At 35.5% G+C, this 17,364-nt stretch overlaps 2 protein-coding genes across 2 annotated transcripts in view; one reads left to right on the forward strand and one right to left on the reverse strand.

Annotated features, from left to right (window-relative positions):
- The window catches only part of SRSF11 (serine and arginine rich splicing factor 11), a 29,503-nt gene extending 20,617 nt beyond the window's left edge, over window positions 1-8,886 (forward strand). Inside the window, 9 exon segments of the mRNA XM_030327627.1 lie at window positions 1,147-1,178; window positions 1,181-1,277; window positions 3,746-3,835; window positions 5,996-6,091; window positions 6,487-6,587; window positions 6,590-6,624; window positions 6,732-6,840; window positions 6,843-6,875; window positions 6,878-8,886. Coding sequence (XP_030183487.1) covers window positions 1,147-1,178; window positions 1,181-1,277; window positions 3,746-3,835; window positions 5,996-6,091; window positions 6,487-6,587; window positions 6,590-6,624; window positions 6,732-6,840; window positions 6,843-6,875; window positions 6,878-6,924 — 640 coding nt within the window. The 3' untranslated portion in view covers window positions 6,925-8,886.
- Window positions 8,887-12,897: 4,011 nt separating this feature from the next.
- Window positions 12,898-17,364, reverse strand: part of ANKRD13C (ankyrin repeat domain 13C) — a 90,345-nt gene continuing 85,878 nt past the window's right edge. Inside the window, exon 13 of the mRNA XM_030327626.2 lies at window positions 12,898-15,535. Coding sequence (XP_030183486.1) covers window positions 15,405-15,535 — 131 coding nt within the window. The 3' untranslated portion in view covers window positions 12,898-15,404. The remainder of the gene's footprint in view (window positions 15,536-17,364) is intronic.

A 17,364-nucleotide genomic window follows, 5' to 3' on the forward strand; every position in this document is an offset into this window, starting at 1 on the left:
TGCCTTATAATTGAGATTTGACACAAAAATCTTTTCATTTCTAAAGTGTCTATCCTCTGGACAACTTGAAGAAGTGAATGCAAAAAGTTTATACTAGAAATTTTCCCTAGAAACAAGTTGAATGGTCCCTATAAGTTAAATGACAAAGTCTTGGGGCGCCTGGTGCTTCAGTCGATAAGGATCCAACTCTGGATCTCAGCTCAGGTCTTGATCTCAGGGTTGTGAGTTCAAGCCTCACATTGGGCTCCGTGCTGGGCATGAAGCCTACTTAAAAAAAAAAAAAAGTCTTAAGCAAACGATACAATTTATTTTTAATTATTTGTAAAAGAGGATAAAATATAAGAAGGAGGATCATTGACAACATCAAAAAGTTATTGTGCTTAAGTTCTGGAAGAGAAAGTATATAGGATTGGGGGTAAAGGAGGAGAGGACACAGAGAGAAATACTTCTGTTACAGGACTGGAAAGGGGTGATCACTTAGAGATAATGATCATGTTGACGGGAAATGAGAGTCAAAGATACAGTTTGTGCTGAGTTGCATATTTTTATATAAATCTGCATTGGCTGGATATCTCTTAAGTTGTAAATCAAGTGAAATAATATCTCAGAGAACAATTCGAAATCATAGATGGCAAGAACACGTTAAGTGGATTACATTTAAAAAATGCAAATAAGAATGGTACCTACTCAACAGGCTTATTGTGAGAACGAGTATTTGTAAGGCCATGGTAAGAATATGCAAGTATTTGGTAATAGATACATAGATTTATTAACTGCAGTAGTGAGGATTCCATAAGATACATGATAAATTCTGTGTAGTTGTGGAAGATGATGCAAATGAATCAGATAACTTCTATTTTCCTTCATTGTCTAGCACTATTTTTAGGCTCAGACTTGTAGGGCATAGGAGGACTTTTGACAGGTAAGGTGAGAAATTCAGGTGTTAAAAAAAAAGTATTAATTTCTAGTGTATCAAAGATGTTTTATTTATGGACTAAATGAATAGTATCAGCAACTGACAGAAGATTACCCATACTTATTGATGGTTAACCCATATGTCTGAATCATTTGATGCTAAATGAAACAGTCACAGAGCTAGTCTTTCTACATTTATATATGTGTATTGGCTTTCTTTTGCATTATTAGGCGATCAAGAAGCAGATCAAGAAGGAGATCACATCTAAGTCAAGAAGTAGGCGACGATCCAAAAGTCCAAGACGGAGAAGATCTCATTCCAGAGAGAGAGGTAGAAGGTCAAGGAGCACATCAAAAACCAGGTACAGTAGACCATTGACATTGAGTGGGAAGACAAATTTTAGAGTTTCCAAGACTTAAATACAGTGCTACTTAATGAACAAAAGAGGTGGTGAAAGGGGATAGGGCTAGACTGGAGAAGAGACTCTTTAAAGTTTGAGGAGACTGCATTTGTTTCTTGTGCCCTTTTGCAAACTTGAGGCTTCTCCTTATAGCTGAAAACCTAGATAATAATTTCTTTGTAATAAAATTTCTTAGCTATCCCACTGCCTTCTTTCATTTCCTTCTTTTCACCCAACCCTGCTAAGCATATGGTGCTACCAGCCATTCCTTTGGTCTGCTAAAGAGTTGCATGGTAGACAGCCATGCCCTTAATTCATCTTTTACAAATCTCATTGTCAGCACCTTATAAATATTTTTTAAGAACTGCTGAACCATACTTAGAGTGTCTCATCCCAAGATTTGGAACCAGCAGAAGGCTAAAGTTGAAGGATTCATTAAACATCCTACCTTAACATTTTATTTGGACCTTAACAAGCATCCATTCAGTAGTCTTTTTCATTTAGGGCCAGACCCTTTTAAGTTAATATGTAGTCCTGAGTAACATCTACCAAATCATTTTTTTGTTTTTTTCATTTCAGCCACCTTTAAGGTGACAAGAGAACTATCACATTTTAAAAGTGACTAAAGTTTTTCTTCTCAAATTTAGTTGTCAACATAGTTTCACAATGTTTTTTTAGCAACTTTTCTTACCACTTTCTATAATATTTGCCTAAATTTTAGAAGCAGACCTTTATTTTAGACTGTTATCCATTTGTATAATTATGTAATTACAATAATAAAGACACTGGTATCCAGAAGAATTTATTTTTGGTGAGCATATACTCAACTGGGAAAGGAGGCTTTGTTACTATATTTTACAGAGTGAGTCATCTTAATGCAGTCAATCAAACAAACTTGTGTAATGAAACCTTTATTATACAAAGAGGAATTGGGCATTCTTTTCCTCAAGGACTTTCTTATATAAGAGAGATTAATGTGATTACCAAGGAAGTATCATTGTTTAGTCGTGTTAGAAGAGACTTGAGAAGTGACTGAGTATGAATTCTGATAGATTTGACGGGCACCTGGTGGCTCAGTCGGTTGGGCATCTAACTTGATTTAGGCTCAGATCATGATCCCAGGGTTGTGGGATCGAGTCCTATGTCACGGTCTACACTGAATGTAGAGCTTGCTTAGTATTCTCTCATTCCTTCTGCCTATTTCCCACGTTCTTATAGCTCACTTTCTCTCTCTATCTCTCTCTCTCTCTCTCTCTCTCCTCTCTCTCTCAGATTAAAAAAATCTGAAAGATTTGACTGGATTTAAGAACATGGTTTCAGGTATAGAATGTAGTTTACAAAGTTAGCATACATTCTTAGGAAAACAAGTATTTTGGTGTAGGGGAACTAGGAAATGAGGTCGGAAAAGTGTAAGGAGACAGGTGACACACGGAAGGCGTGGTACTCACACTTAAGACCACACCTGATCCAGGAGCAGTGTCTCCAGATGGAAAAGTTAATGGAATCAGGAGCTATTATTTTCAGATTTGTACTTTGAAAAAGATTTCTGATAAAGGATCAGCTTGTGGAAACATGACTGGGTCTCCTTAAGGACTGTTAGAGTAATTGGAAATTAGAATGGCAAAGACTTGAATGAGAGAGGAGTAACTCAAGGAAGCAGGGTGACCAGAGAAGGAAAGGAGTGTAGCATATGGCAATTAGCTTAGGGGAAAAAAAAGAGATACTTTAATGTCTAAAATTAATAGAATAGTTGAGGATGGTATGTGTACGTTATGGGGTTAAAGGACTTCTCATTCAACAAAGACATTGGTTACCTTTTGCCCAGAGTCTTGGAGAAGTTGAGGTATGGTTGTAGCAACAGTCCAGTATGATGGGAATTATTTGATAGCACTGAATAGCCCAGAATATGGAGCAGGAAACAAAAGTAGAAGGTTGGCTTGGTCCATGGTGAAATTAACTAACAACATAGAGTGTGTGCTTTAGAATATTGGTAATGTTGACGATTAAATCCAGTGGCACATTGTGGGGTTTGGCTTGATAGTAGAGGACATAGAGCCATGGTGGGTTGGGAAACTGGTACTCAGCTGAGAGAAGAGGTTTGAAGAGCCTAGAAACAGTTACTAAAACTATTGGTGTTTATTGCCAGAGTATATACCAAGAAATTGGCCATCCATCCTTTATTATTTTCTCATCATACAGTCTGTTTTGCTTTTGTTGGAGAGTTTTATGTGTAATAACCAGGAAAATGGGATTTTTAAAAGTTATTTCCTACAAATATGCCACTTGAGCTATTACTCCCATACTGTTTCTATAAGAATACCATTCATTTTTCAGGAATGAGATTAGATTTCATTGTGCTTTTGTAGTGCTATATTAATTTATATTAGCTGACTCTTCTTATGCATTCATAAATTGTGTTCATCTATTAGAGAAAAAAAGAAAGAAGATAAAGAAAAGAAACGTTCCAAAACACCACCAAAAAGTTATAGCACAGCCAGACGTTCCAGAAGTGCAAGCAGGTAAGGTGGCATTAGGAGTTCTTGGCACCTTTAAAACTTTGTTTGCAAGAATAGTAGACTGTGAGCATTAAATGTTTTCTAGTACATCAGTACATACTTCAGCGTTGAAGTGTTTTTAAGGCAATTTTGAAGAGTAACCTAAAGTTCTGTTTACGTTTTATGGTGTTACATTTGAAATGACATGAAATTCAGTTATAAAGGTCAGTTTTTATGTTTGCTGTATACATTTCACATCCTGATTTAGTTTGCTTGTGTTCTTTTCCCAACAGTTAAGTTTTAATGTTAATGTATGCTGAATTGCTACATTAAGTTCATTTTATTATAGTAAGTCATACTTAAAATATCCACATACATAGTGGTTTATTGATAAAATGAGAGGCCATATGATTTGTTCAGAAATCATAGAAAGGATGTACAGAAATACATGTGCAGAATCATAGAAAGTCAAATAACCAAATTTAAATTGGCAAAGGATCTGAAGTGTGACAATTCTCCAAAGAAGGTAAGCAGGTGTCCAATAAGTGCATAAAAAGATGTTCAACATGAGTCATCAAGGAAATGCAAACTAAAAACACTTCACACCCACTAGGATAGTCATATTTTAAAAACCAGATGGTACTAGTGGTTGGTGAGGATGTGGAGAAACTGGAACTCTGAACATTGCTGATATGAATGTAAAATGCACATGGGTGGTTCAGTTGGTTGAGCTTCTGACTTCAGCTCAGGTCATGATCTCACAGTTCATGAGTTCAAGTTCATGAGCCCACATCAGGCTCGCTGCTGTCAGCCTGTCAGCGCAGAGCCTGCTTCAGATCCTCCGTCCCCTCTCTGCCCCTCCCGACTTGTACTCTCCTAAAAATAAATAAATATTTTTAAAATGGGGCAGATACTTTGGAAAACTGTTTGGCAATTCCTTAAAAGTTTGAATTTCTTGACACAGCAGTTTCATTCCTAGGGATGTACCCAAAAGGAATGAAAACCTAATTTCCACACAAACACTTTTGCATGAATATTTATAATAGCATTGTTCATAATAAGCCAAAAGTTAACCCCAGTGCCCATTAACTAACATGGGTAAACAAAACGGTATGTTCATACAATGGAATATTATTCAGCAGTAAAAAGAAAATGTACTGATAGATGTTAAATTTTTGTTGCATACATACTATGTGACAAATACAAAACATCTGTTCTGTCTAGGGTATTTGGAGTTTCGCTCACACAGAGCGGTAGCAAAAAGAATGAGGTATACAGACTTGACAAGCTTAATAAATACTTGATGAATGAAAAGTTGTGTGTAATGGTTTTCTGGTGGTAGAGGTCCCAGGCTGTAAGAGTCAAAAAGCTTTTTTTTAAAAAAGACAACCGAAAATGGGGGATTTTGATTATTTTTTGTGCCTAAATTACAATAACGGTCATCTTATAAGTCTTAAAAATTTCCAGAACAATGGCAGGCAGAATATTTAAAAAGAAAAGAAAAACCCACAGTTTTAAAGATGGGAAAGGCTATATACATCTTAAAAACAATTGCTCAAAGCAGGGTTGACGGCAACATGATTGTTGGAATGTGGGGAGTTAGTTTGATCTCTGTTATTACTAACTCTACTCCTTGAATTTTACCTAAAAAAAAAAAAATTGTCCTAGAGTTTATTAGCAATTGACTTTCATATCACAACATACTTTTATATACCTGTTCTAGCCACTGAATTTAAAACCAATTTCTGAACATTTACTTCAGACTTTTTCCTCACGCATTAGAACTTTTGTCTTTAAGAAACTTAAGGTTTTCTTGAGAACATTAAAGGAAAAGCACACAGTTTGCAAAAACATTGCAGCTGTTTATTATTCGTTTGATTCTTCAGCTCAAAACAGTATTTGAAAATGGGTCTTTTGGAGGCGCCTGACTGGCTCAGTCTGTGGAGCATGCGACTCTTGAAGTTGGGGCTGTCAGTTTGAACCCCACACTGGGTATAGAGATTGCTACTAAAAATCTTTTAAAAAAGAAAAAAAAAAACTAAAAGAAAATAAATGGATTTTTCATTACCAGAAACTTGTAGGAGTTCATAGTGGAGCCCTCTCATGGGCACATCTGCTATGATGTGTGTGCATATTTTAGATAATACTGTATTTAAAGTCTAGTTTGCACATTTGTGTTTCTAGAGAGAGACGACGACGACGAAGTAGGAGTGGCACAAGATCTCCTAAAAAGCCTAGGTCACCTAAAAGAAAATTGTCTCGCTCACCATCCCCTAGGAGGTAAGAATATTAGTCATAGGGATCTGTACTTCTCTATATTTCAGAAACTGTTTTTATTTTTAAAATTCTAGACTTTTCCTTCCTTTTCAGGAATTAAAGTGCTTAAGAACATGCTGATATATTCATTCCCTCCATGCTTGAGACTGTGTTCTAATAAACAGTGTTTGGGAGTGAGCGTTTAGACCTGTAACCCGCTTCCCAGTCCTCTTGCCTGTATTATTTGTGCACAGCTTGTATCCGGTATTTTGAAATTGGATCTTTGTTCTTCGTGTCATATGAATTTGGGTCAGGCTCACCATCTGAAGAAGTTTAAACTTACTGCTACACTTAGGGTGAAACTTCTTGAGTGGTTCCTTTAAAGCATCTTTTTTGAGAATTTTTTACTGTCATCCTAGACATAAAAAGGAGAAGAAGAAAGATAAGGACAAAGAAAGAAGCAGAGATGAAAGAGAACGTTCAACAAGCAAGAAGAAGAAAAGTAAAGATAAGGAAAAGGATCGGAAAGAAAATCAGAGAGTGATAAAGATGTGAAAGTATGTTTCCAAACTAATTTACTTTGATACTTCAGGTAGTGCTGGTAATTTTAAGAAGTGGTTTTTCTGGGAAGACATTTACTTTTTTATTCTCCTTGGCAAAGCAGGTTACACGGGATTACGATGAAGAGGAACAAGGGTATGACAGCGAGAAAGAGAAAAAAGAGGAGAAGAAGCCAACAGAACCAAGTTCCCCTAAAACAAAAGAATGTTCTGTGGAAAGGGAACTGGTGATTCACTAAGAGAATCCAAGTGAATGGGGATGATCATCATGAAGAAGACATGGATATGAGTGACTGAATATTGCCTCCATGGGAATCCAACTGTATACATGCATCAGTGTCATTCCTTTGTGTGATTTCTTAATGCTGTATTTGTTCATCTCAAACCTAGATGTATACAGCTCTGAGTTATAAATGGTTATAAAGCTCCTGATATTGATATTAGTTATTTACATCCAAAGCTTTTAGAAAATGACACATGAGTAACCAATTCTTGACATGGTGAAATCCGATTGAGTATCCAAGCAGTTTTACTATTCTGGTGCTGCTTCATAACAAAAATGAAAAGCTGCATGCATCTACAGCAGGCATGGATTGTTTATGTTGTATGATCTCCTTATTATAAGTAAGTTCACTTATAGTATTTCTAGAATTTGATTCATTGCCGTAATAGAGCCATGTAGGGAATGCACTGATTGCATGTTATTGTGGCAGGAATATCCTAAATGTCATTAAAATCCTCCAACATGATGGATCTACTTATGGTCTTGTTTGTTGACATGACAAATTAACATTCTTACAGTTACACCTGAAAATGAACATTTGAAATAGATAATCCTTTAAGCCTTGCGGCTAAATTTTTGTGGCTTTTGTTTAACTTTGAAAGGTTATATATGCACTAACCTTTTTTGATGGCTGATTAGGCTTTAATTACAGAAACAAGATTTCAAATGAAACTGTCTTTGGCAGTGAGTAAATAGCATATTTTGAAGTAGAGTTGTATACTTTTTCATAAGGTGTTTGGGAATTTTTTTTTCCTGAAATAATTTATTCCACGTCTACATCAGTGAAAGCTTCTGCCTATCCTGAGTCCATCTGTAAGAGAAAAGTTATCTCTTGTCCTGATTTTCATTTTCCACTTTTATTAATTTGTTTTAATCTCAGTGTTGGAAAAAGAGGGTAGTGCATTTTAAATTGACCTTCATATGCTTTTAAAATAAGACAAATCTACTTGATAATGTACTTTTTATTTGATCTCAAGTTGTATAAAACCAATAAATTTGTGTTACTGTTACTGCAGTAGTAATCTTATGCACACAGTGATTCCATGTTAAATGCAAAGTAGTTAGGCAACTGTTTTCTTAGTTACAGGAGTTTCAAGCTTCACTTTTGTGCAGTAAAAACAAAAGTAGGCTACAGTCTGTGCCATGTTGATGTACAGTTTCTGAAATTGTTTTACAAGACTTTGATAATAAAACCCTTAAACTCATGTTCATGTTCCTGTAAAACTGTATTTGTATTTATTTACACTGTTGAATGTATGACATTTACCTCATTCATTTTACAAATCAAGTTCTTTCCCCTTTCAGTCCACATATTGAAATACAGTAACGAGATGAAATCCGTCAGTGTAGCGATTAGTTGCCATCAGAATTGTCAAAGTTGGTTTTATTTCTATCTAAAACAGTCTTAGTGTAATTTTATTTCTCATATTCTGGGCGTAGGAATGGGGTTGAGTAAAGCAGTTAACTTTAGGATAAATGATCCACCTATATCTAGTAAATTTATATTTTCAGTGAAATATAAATATTTGCCTTTTCTGGAATAGTATAGAAACTGTCAATGGTATGTATCTACTGTAAAATACTAAATAGTATATTTATTCAGTTATGAAATGAGTAGTGTTTGGCTGGCATTAAGGAGAAAATGAGACTTGGAATTGTAGCTTTTATGCAAGTTTGAGTATAATTTTTTTTAACTTTTAAAATGCCATATAGAAAAGCAGCATTGTTTTTACAGTTTGTAGTAAGTAACTTTTTAAAGATTTTATCAAAGGAATTTTGTCTATAGTGAGTAAAAAGTTCTAGTAATGGTCCCATTGCGTTTTTTAAACACAAAGTTGAAGACGAATGACATTTGTTTAAACTTTCGAAAACTTTTTTAGTAAGGGTTGAACCATATGACATTGCCATTTTTGTAAGTCAAAAAACAAGTAAAATATTGGCAGTTTCATGTGGTTGAACCTAATAGTAAAACCTGTTTCCTCACTTGTAATCTCTGAATACAAACAAATATACTAACTTTTCAAAAGCAGTTAAGAAATTTTTGGCTTTAAAATAGTGCCATTGACTTAAGATTCTAACAGTGAAGGGAATCCACACTTCTAGGTTATTCTTCAGTGAACATTTTATGCACAAAGGTAGGGTTGCACTGGGGACACAACCCTTTACCACATAATCAGTTGAAATCAAGTGAATACTGCCTCCACGCTGAGTTATGTTCTGTATTTGGTAGTAAAAATGATTTAAAAATAAAGGTGGTTTTGTTAGAAAAATGTTTGTCCTATTTATTTACTTCAATCCTTCAGGAGTGAATGAGAAGTAGTAGGCTATATGAGAGCCACTTTGGTTTCATTCACCAGGTGGGAGACCTGTTTCTTAATTTTCCTGTCTAAAATGAGGGTTTTTGCCATGCATTTTGGTAGTTAGAAAAAAAAATATGCCTGGGTCAGTAAATGGTACCTGCCATTTGATTATGGAGCTTTTCAAAACTATACAATAATTAGTTTGGGATAATGTTTTAGCAGAAGCTCTAAGATAAATTGTGTGGAGATAAGGCTTTGAGAAGGCTGTTTTTCTTTCTGTGACCAGATTTTGGATCACCTTCCTGGTAGCGATAACCTATTATGTGGAGCATAGGAAAATGTTAGGTACTTGGGGAAATCAAACTAGGCTTTCACTGGAACAGTAAAAAACTAATTTTCTTTAACCTTGGTGTTGCATCTTAGAATTAGACTAAGGTTCTGTGGTGAGTATCAGCAGGCACAAGCCAACTTTCCCTCTAGCAAAACCAATACCAGTTTCTCCAGTTGGGCACCAGATTATGTACTTGGGATGTGGTGGGAGGGCATGCTGTTTGAAGATAGACCTTTCAAGCTGGAATTAAGATTTCTGTTCCTTTTGCCTCAAATCTAAGCTAATGAATTTCATCCCTGTTCTAAAATACTTCCTCTGTGATCAGGTACAGTAATTGTGTTTATTTTAGCTAACTATCAATGTGACAAATGTTACTGGTACTTTTAAGAGTATGTCTATCACTAAGGCTTCATTGACACAAGCAGCTTTTCTAAATGAGACTAATCTGGAGTTGTAGATGTTTGAGATTGCTTTATTCAGTTTTATTTTGAATGCCGTTTTCATTTTATGTCGAGGTCTATGTGAAATACATTTAGATATTCTTTAGCAAAATAACTCATATGTGAACCATGCTAATTTACCAGTGGGAATATTCTAAAGAATATACTTAAAGTGTAATAGTAGATGTTATTGGTAATCAAAGAATTCACAGAAAAAGGATCTGATAGAACTTTTTTTTTTTTTTAATTCTTTCCTTACAAAAATCAGGGAAGTGATGTTCACGTTCTTTTAAAAGTCTTCTGTTGTGAAGGTTATTTTCCCAGGTCACGTCATTAAAATTAGTCCTTTCTTAAAGGATGTCCTTTTTTAAAAAGCTGGTTAGCTAATGTATGATTTGTACATAGAAATTAAAGGTCTAGGGTCACAAAGAATGGGATGATCCAAATGATGCTTAATATTACTTTTCAGTTAGGATACAATGCTATCAATATACCAGGTGTAAAAACTGCCTTTTTTCATTCACTGTGAAAAGTTAAAATTTGCTTAAGTATCAAGTTTCAGAAGACAAGTATCATATAGGTTAAGAATGTTTTTCTTAATCGGTGTTCAGAGGAGCAGAATCACTGGAAGCAACCTTTCTTAACAGAGATTTGACCTTAATTTTGAGGGCTGGTTAAGGAGTCTCAAAGGTGTTTGTCTTTGCAATGCTGGAGATTAAAGCCCCACTGGCAGTCTACAGTGGAAGCTGGATAGTTGGGAGGAGTAGGAGTAAGATGGAACCACACACAGGAGCCAGAGCCCACAAGGGTGGGCTGAAACTTAGGTCCATCAGGTCTTGTTTGCTTCTGACCTCAGTGGCAGGGGTGTCCTGCAGAAACTAGGACGCTTCACTGTCCTGGCTGATAGTCTGAGAAGCTGAAGGAGGATCTAGGGGAAGGTGAGGCAATTGTAGGTCCAGCTACTGCCTCATCATCCCAAAGTGCCAGCTGAGAAGCCACAATGTATATAAACTACGGAATTTCTGCTTCTGTCCTGTCCTCTGAAATTCCCACGCCACCCACATTCATTATTTAAAATACTAAAGCCAGTCATTGTTAGCCACCATTAGTGACCAAGAACTCTATGAGAGGTACAGATGATATAAGTGATGGTTTGTTTTTACATTACACTCAGCTTCTACCTTGTTTTCACCTGCAAAGCATGATCAAATTCAGGAAGGATTGCCAAGTACCTTTCTTTAAAGCCTTTAAGAGATTTTATTTCAGTATTTATAGGTGCTGTGGCCAGCGTGAAATTCTAATTTTGTGTACCATAGGTGCCATTGTGGCTGAAAGCACTATTCTAAACTGAGCTGTAACAGTTTTAAAAGTTCATCATTGGAGGGATGGCTGGGTGGCTCGGTTGAGCCAACAGCTCTTGATTTCAGCTCAGGTCATGATCTCATGGTTCATGAGTTCAAGCTCCACCTTGGGCTCAGCACTGACAGCACGGAGCCTGCTTGGGATTCTCTCTCTTTCGGCACCTCCCCTGTTCTCTGTCTCAAAATAAACATTACACACACACACACACAGTTACAATGTGATACCCTTTAAAAAAATTTTTTTAAAGTTCATCACTGGATAGTACTGTAAGAAGGATCACATGATCCGAAAAATATGTTAATACCTGAGATGGTTTGACTAGGACATACTATTGCCACAGATTTCTGACATAAAATGCTTGGCAAAGGTAGTTTCTGCTAATTCATAGTATACAAATGATGGGCTTTTACCAAGTTGAATTTTGTCTTTACAAGTGGTTTAACACTTCCTGTCCAATTATCTCTGGGGCAAGTTTCACCATCCGTCGTCTTTGAAACTTCCTAATTTCAAATATAACAAGTTTGGTAAGGATGCATTTTCTTGATTCTGAAAACATGGTTAAGGTACCTTTTGCTAGAGTTAACAGTAGAGACATACTGTGCCCCGTGCTACTCACTAATTCTCAATTTGAAAGACTAGGCTCACTAAAACAATCATTTACCACCATCCCCCAAGGTGTGAATAACAAACTGTACATGAACACCACCAGGAAAACCCATTTTTGAGTGAGTGGGGCGCAACACCAGTTCTAAGCAGGAGAAAGAAACTATAGTTGACACTTAACATGGGTGTGAACTGTACAGCTGCACTTATATGCAGATTTTTTGATAAATATAGCACAGTACTGTATATTTTCTCATTTTCTTAATGTTTTTCTCTAGCTTTGTTTCAAGAATATATAATATATATAATGAACAAAATATTTGTTAATCACCTGTCAGTAAGCCTTCCCGTCAACAGTAGGCTGTTAGTAATTAAATGTGGGGGGGCGGGGGGGAATCAAAAGTTACATGGATTTTTGACTGTGGGGGAGGGGGGGGAGGTTGACACCGCTAACCCCTGTGTGTTCAAGGGTCAGCCGTTGGTAGTTCTTTGGCTATAGCTGCTATCGGCTTCTTTGAAAATGCGTTCATTTCCAGACCACTGTATGGACCTGCCTCCCCATAATCACAGCATCTGCTTTATGCTTCCCTTTTGTGACGTGTGACAATTCTCTGTATACAAATGACTACACACAGAGGCAAACTGTCTCTAGGGAACAATTTTCTTGAAGACAAGAATCCTATCTCCTCTGATTCTGTACTAGGTGGCAGGAATATTGAGCACTTGTAAAGGGCCATGTCAGGTGACCATTTTACAGTCTCCCAAGTTTAAACAGTTTCTTCAGTCACAGTTGGAAGGTATATAGAATTTTACAGACTTAAATAAACAAATCAACACAAAATCTAGATTTTCACGTGAGATTATCAAAATATATGGTTTTTTGATCTACTTACTTGAAACACAGCATACATAGCTTCATTAACTGGATTAAAAGGCACATTTTGAAAAGTCTAATATTGTGAAAAGTTTATTTGCATTAATTAACTCCTTGTTTTCACCATCATAAGAGATACATTTGCTTGCCCTCTGTGATCAGATAAAAGACATTTTGGTGGAGTGATAATACATAATACAGATACGTAGGCTCGTATCCCACCCAGAATGGGAGATAGTAGGTTGCCCTTTTAAAACCTGGATCAACCCAGAGGGGCTGATCCCTGAAAGACTGGGGATTCTTAACAAAGACTGAAGAATTCTTAAACAAAGTCTTTCCTGATTGCTTCATTAAATTTGAACTTTTTAATTTTATTTTTATTTAAATTCATGTTAGTTAACATACAGTGTAGTATTGGTTTCAGAAGGAGAATTTAGTGATTTATCACATATATAACATCCAGTGTTCATCACAACAAGTGCTCTCCTTAATATGGGTGCCCATCACCCACTGAACTTTTAAATAAGCTTCTATGAGAGAGTAAAAAAAAAAAAAAAAAAAAAATTTGGAATGGATAATCTACTATTCTTTATGAAAGAAGAAGGTAAGAGTTAAAAACAAAATCCAAGTGCAAAAGTTTTCAGTAGTCTTCCTACCTCCAGTGTACCCCAGCAAAATATTCACAGCTTTTAGGAGCTTGATAAATCCCAAGCTGCAATTTACCATGTTTCTTATCCACTAAATTGTCTGTACGTATGAAAAAATCTGCAGTCTACTCCTGAAGCATACCATATTCCCACAAAGCGAGGGAGCCTAAAAGCAACAGTGCCCACTGCTGTTCAGTGTCTCACACCTCATATAATCACCGACAGGATAATTCAATCTCCAAGTCACTTGATCAACAAGCATTCCCAAAATAATAGGGATCAACTTCTATTCAATAAACCTAATCTGGGTTTACCAACTTTTTCCACAAAATTCAACAGACCCACACAAGGTAGTAATTGGTCTTTGAATTTTTAACTATGATTACTTCATTATAAAATGTATTTAATAAAATGTCAACATATGCAATGTAGTATGTTTCAGCATGGAAGATGCAGCTTTAAAGATGTTTATTATAAAATTTTCTTATGGTTGATGCTTTGGATTTTTAAATAAATCACCTCTTCAATAAAAGTCTCTAAATTCATTCAAATTAGTTAAAATCCTGGAAAAAGTTTAAACTATTTGGTCATTCTACAAAATTTGACAGATGCATTCTGACACATTTATCAGTACACATTTAAAAAACATTTCTTTAAGCTCTTTAATACAGCATAACATTTTATGACTGTAATACATTATTCTCCCTAATTTATTTTCATTCTTGGACCTTCAAACCATCTTGGAATAAATATGAAAAATTTTAAATGCAAAAATGAGTAACGCATGATTTCACTTCGGAGATTAATTAAAATCAATAAATATTTTCTTGTGACTTAAAAAAATAAACAGTAGGAATTGTCGATCCTGTGTACATTTCTGGAATTTAGCTTGTAACAAATATTGTTAGCATATAAAATGTTTTTACCTTACTTTGAAAGCATTAAATATGTAGGGATGTCCAAAATACGTGGGTCGTTTTTTTAAAACTGACACGAATGCATCCATGTTCCATTAAAAACAAAATAATCAGAATGATGTGCAGTTATTTGGAAGCAAGTTTAAAAATTTGTGGAGTATTTTTAAAGTGCTGAGATTTGGAAGAGGAGTATCTTTAAGCATGCTAACCACACCTTATCATGAACACAAAAAGGACTTTTAAACTCAAGTTTAGAAAAAAAATTGAGGTTCTATGAAAGGAAGATTAGTAACAAACATTTTCCATTGAAGAAAGAATTCAGGTAAAAACAAATAGCACCACGATGAATTGCACTAAGGTGCTAAAGGAGGTACCTTATTCCCTGCAGAGTGAACGCTCCTTCTGAAATGTATTGCAACATATAAATGCAATTGTTTAATGGTTACCATTTGGTTCATTCATCTACAGAAAACTGCATTCCTTCTAGTTCATTATATTGAACAAACATTCAAATTACTGAACTATACATAATGTTACATAGTTTACATTTTATGAAAACAAAGCTTGAAGGAGTATTTATAAATATCACCTTGAATATAAGATGACAAGTTTAAAAGGGCTTCATATCTCTTAAGACATTTAATTTATGTTAATGGTCCAGGAGTGTTTTAGATATAGATATATTTATATGCATATATATTTCAACAAGAAGTGTAAAAATCTTTAAAAACAAATCACAGCACTTAGAGCTGTTTTACATAAGAAGTACTCAGGGTCATTAAGGTGTCAAACTATTACACTTATAATATGTATATTTTTAAAAAGACTGAAAATGGCACATCAGGAAACTTGCTGAAATTCTTTTTAAAGGCCCATTTCACCATATCATTTTACTGATGTGTCGATTCAATGTAATTCCCTTTTCTCCGCTGAATATTTGTCCCTTCTATTTGGATTCACTTCTGGGGTCTCTGTATTCTCTTGCTTTCCTTGGTCAGATGACATCATTTTCCATGTCAGTTAAAGATCAGGAAAACGGCTTGGGTCTTCCTTATAGTCATCAGGTATAGTAAAGATGGAGCCATCAAATTCATCATATCGAAACTCCTGAAAAGTCACAGTGGCTGTGATCGTAGGAAACACGGGAATATCTAGAGAGGACGATCAATGATAACATCGTAAAATAAAGTGATCATCTATTTATATACCGTAAATACTATTAGAGATATCCATACTCCTTCAAATGTAAAAAAGCATTATTCAAGGAACTGATAAATCCTAAAATATGTCTAATAGTGAGTGTGTCTAGTTTGGAGAAGGGTTAGGGTTTCTATTGGTGAAAAGAAAAACACACCAAGGCATCAAGAATCACACCAAAAACACAAGTTCCCATTGCTTCCCAGTCTTAAAACTGTAATGCCAGACTCCACTGGTCTTTTTATCTTTTACTTGGGGCAAAGAGACAGAAACATTTGTACTTTTTTGCATTCTGGCATCTTTTCTTCTTACTATAGCATAGATGCTATTCTTAATCTGAGCTGATTTATTATCATTCTAATACAAAAGAAATACATTAGTCCCTTTTGTTTTAAAATACTAACTACAATCCATCACTTAAATATATGTGATAAAAAAATCCCATCAGAATTGGAATAATTGGGGTAAGAGTTCTAGACCTTTCACCAAAGACCTGAGGTATGAACCATACAGTTAGTTGTCTAGAGGGGGAAAAACCCCAAGTAGAGGGAACAAGCCCAAAAGCCCTAAAAAAGAAAGTGTCTGGTGTATCCTGGGAACAGCTAAGAGACCAATGAGGGGAAGATAAGGAGGAGATGAGGTTAGAGGAGAAACAGGGACCTAGATCAAGTGGGTTTGAGGTCCAGAAAAAGTCTTTGGCTTTTACTCTCCAGGAAATGGGAAACCAATGAAAGTTTGTCAGCAGAGTAGTAACGTGCTTTGGCTTATGTTTTAGCAGATGCAATGAGAATATAATGTAAGGTGACAAGAGTAAAAGGAGAGATGTGCTCCAGAAGCAGCAGCCAGACAGGCAGGAAGAAAATCAAGAGAGAATTCTATCAAGCCAGAGGAAATCTGAAGAAAAACTATCATTCATTCAGACAGGACTCTACAAAAATAGAACGCTACAGATCCTGGAGAGATTAAGAAGGATAACAGAAAAGCATCCACTAGATTTAACAATATAAATATCAATAATAAACATAGTAAGAGTGGTGGAGATAAAGAAAACCTGCAATGAGCTGCCGGGTTGTTTCTAGTTGGGGCTTTTACAATCAATTCAACCCGTAAGGAGTGATCCTGCTTTTCCACCTCTGCACAAACATTTGGTGTTGTCACATGTTTTATTTTAGCCATTCTGTTAGGTGTGTAAAGTGATACTTAATTTTAATTTGCATTTCCCCAATGGCTAATAATACTGAACATTGTTCATGCACTTGTTTTCCGTTCATATATCCTCTTGGATGAAATGTCTGTGTCTTTTGCCCTTTTGTAATTGGCTTGTTACTGATGAGTCTTAAAAGTTCTTGTGTTTTCTTTCTTTTAACTGGGTATTTCACAGAGCAAACAGGCTTTACTTTTGATAAAGTCCAATTCATTGATTTTTCTTTCTATGGCTCATACTTGTGGTATGAAGTCGAAGAACTCTTTGTTTAAACCTATATCTGTAAGGTGTTTTCTGTTTATTTCCCAGAAGTTTTACAGTTTTACAGTTTTACATTTTACATTTTAATTCAATCTCTGGTCCATTTTCAGTTAATTTTTATATAACTACAGGACTCAGGTGGAGGTTTCCGTTTTTCCTTTGGATGTCCAATTGCTCCTGCATCATTTGTTGAGAAGGGTAGCTTTCCTCCATTGAACTGCTATTGCATCTTTATAAAAAATCAGTTGTGCATATTTATGAGGGTCTATCTCTGGATTCTTTGTTCTGTTAAGTTGATTTATATATTTATCCCTCAGC

This window comes from Lynx canadensis, chromosome C1 (assembly GCF_007474595.2).
Source record: "Lynx canadensis isolate LIC74 chromosome C1, mLynCan4.pri.v2, whole genome shotgun sequence".
Taxonomy (NCBI): domain Eukaryota; kingdom Metazoa; phylum Chordata; class Mammalia; order Carnivora; family Felidae; genus Lynx; species Lynx canadensis.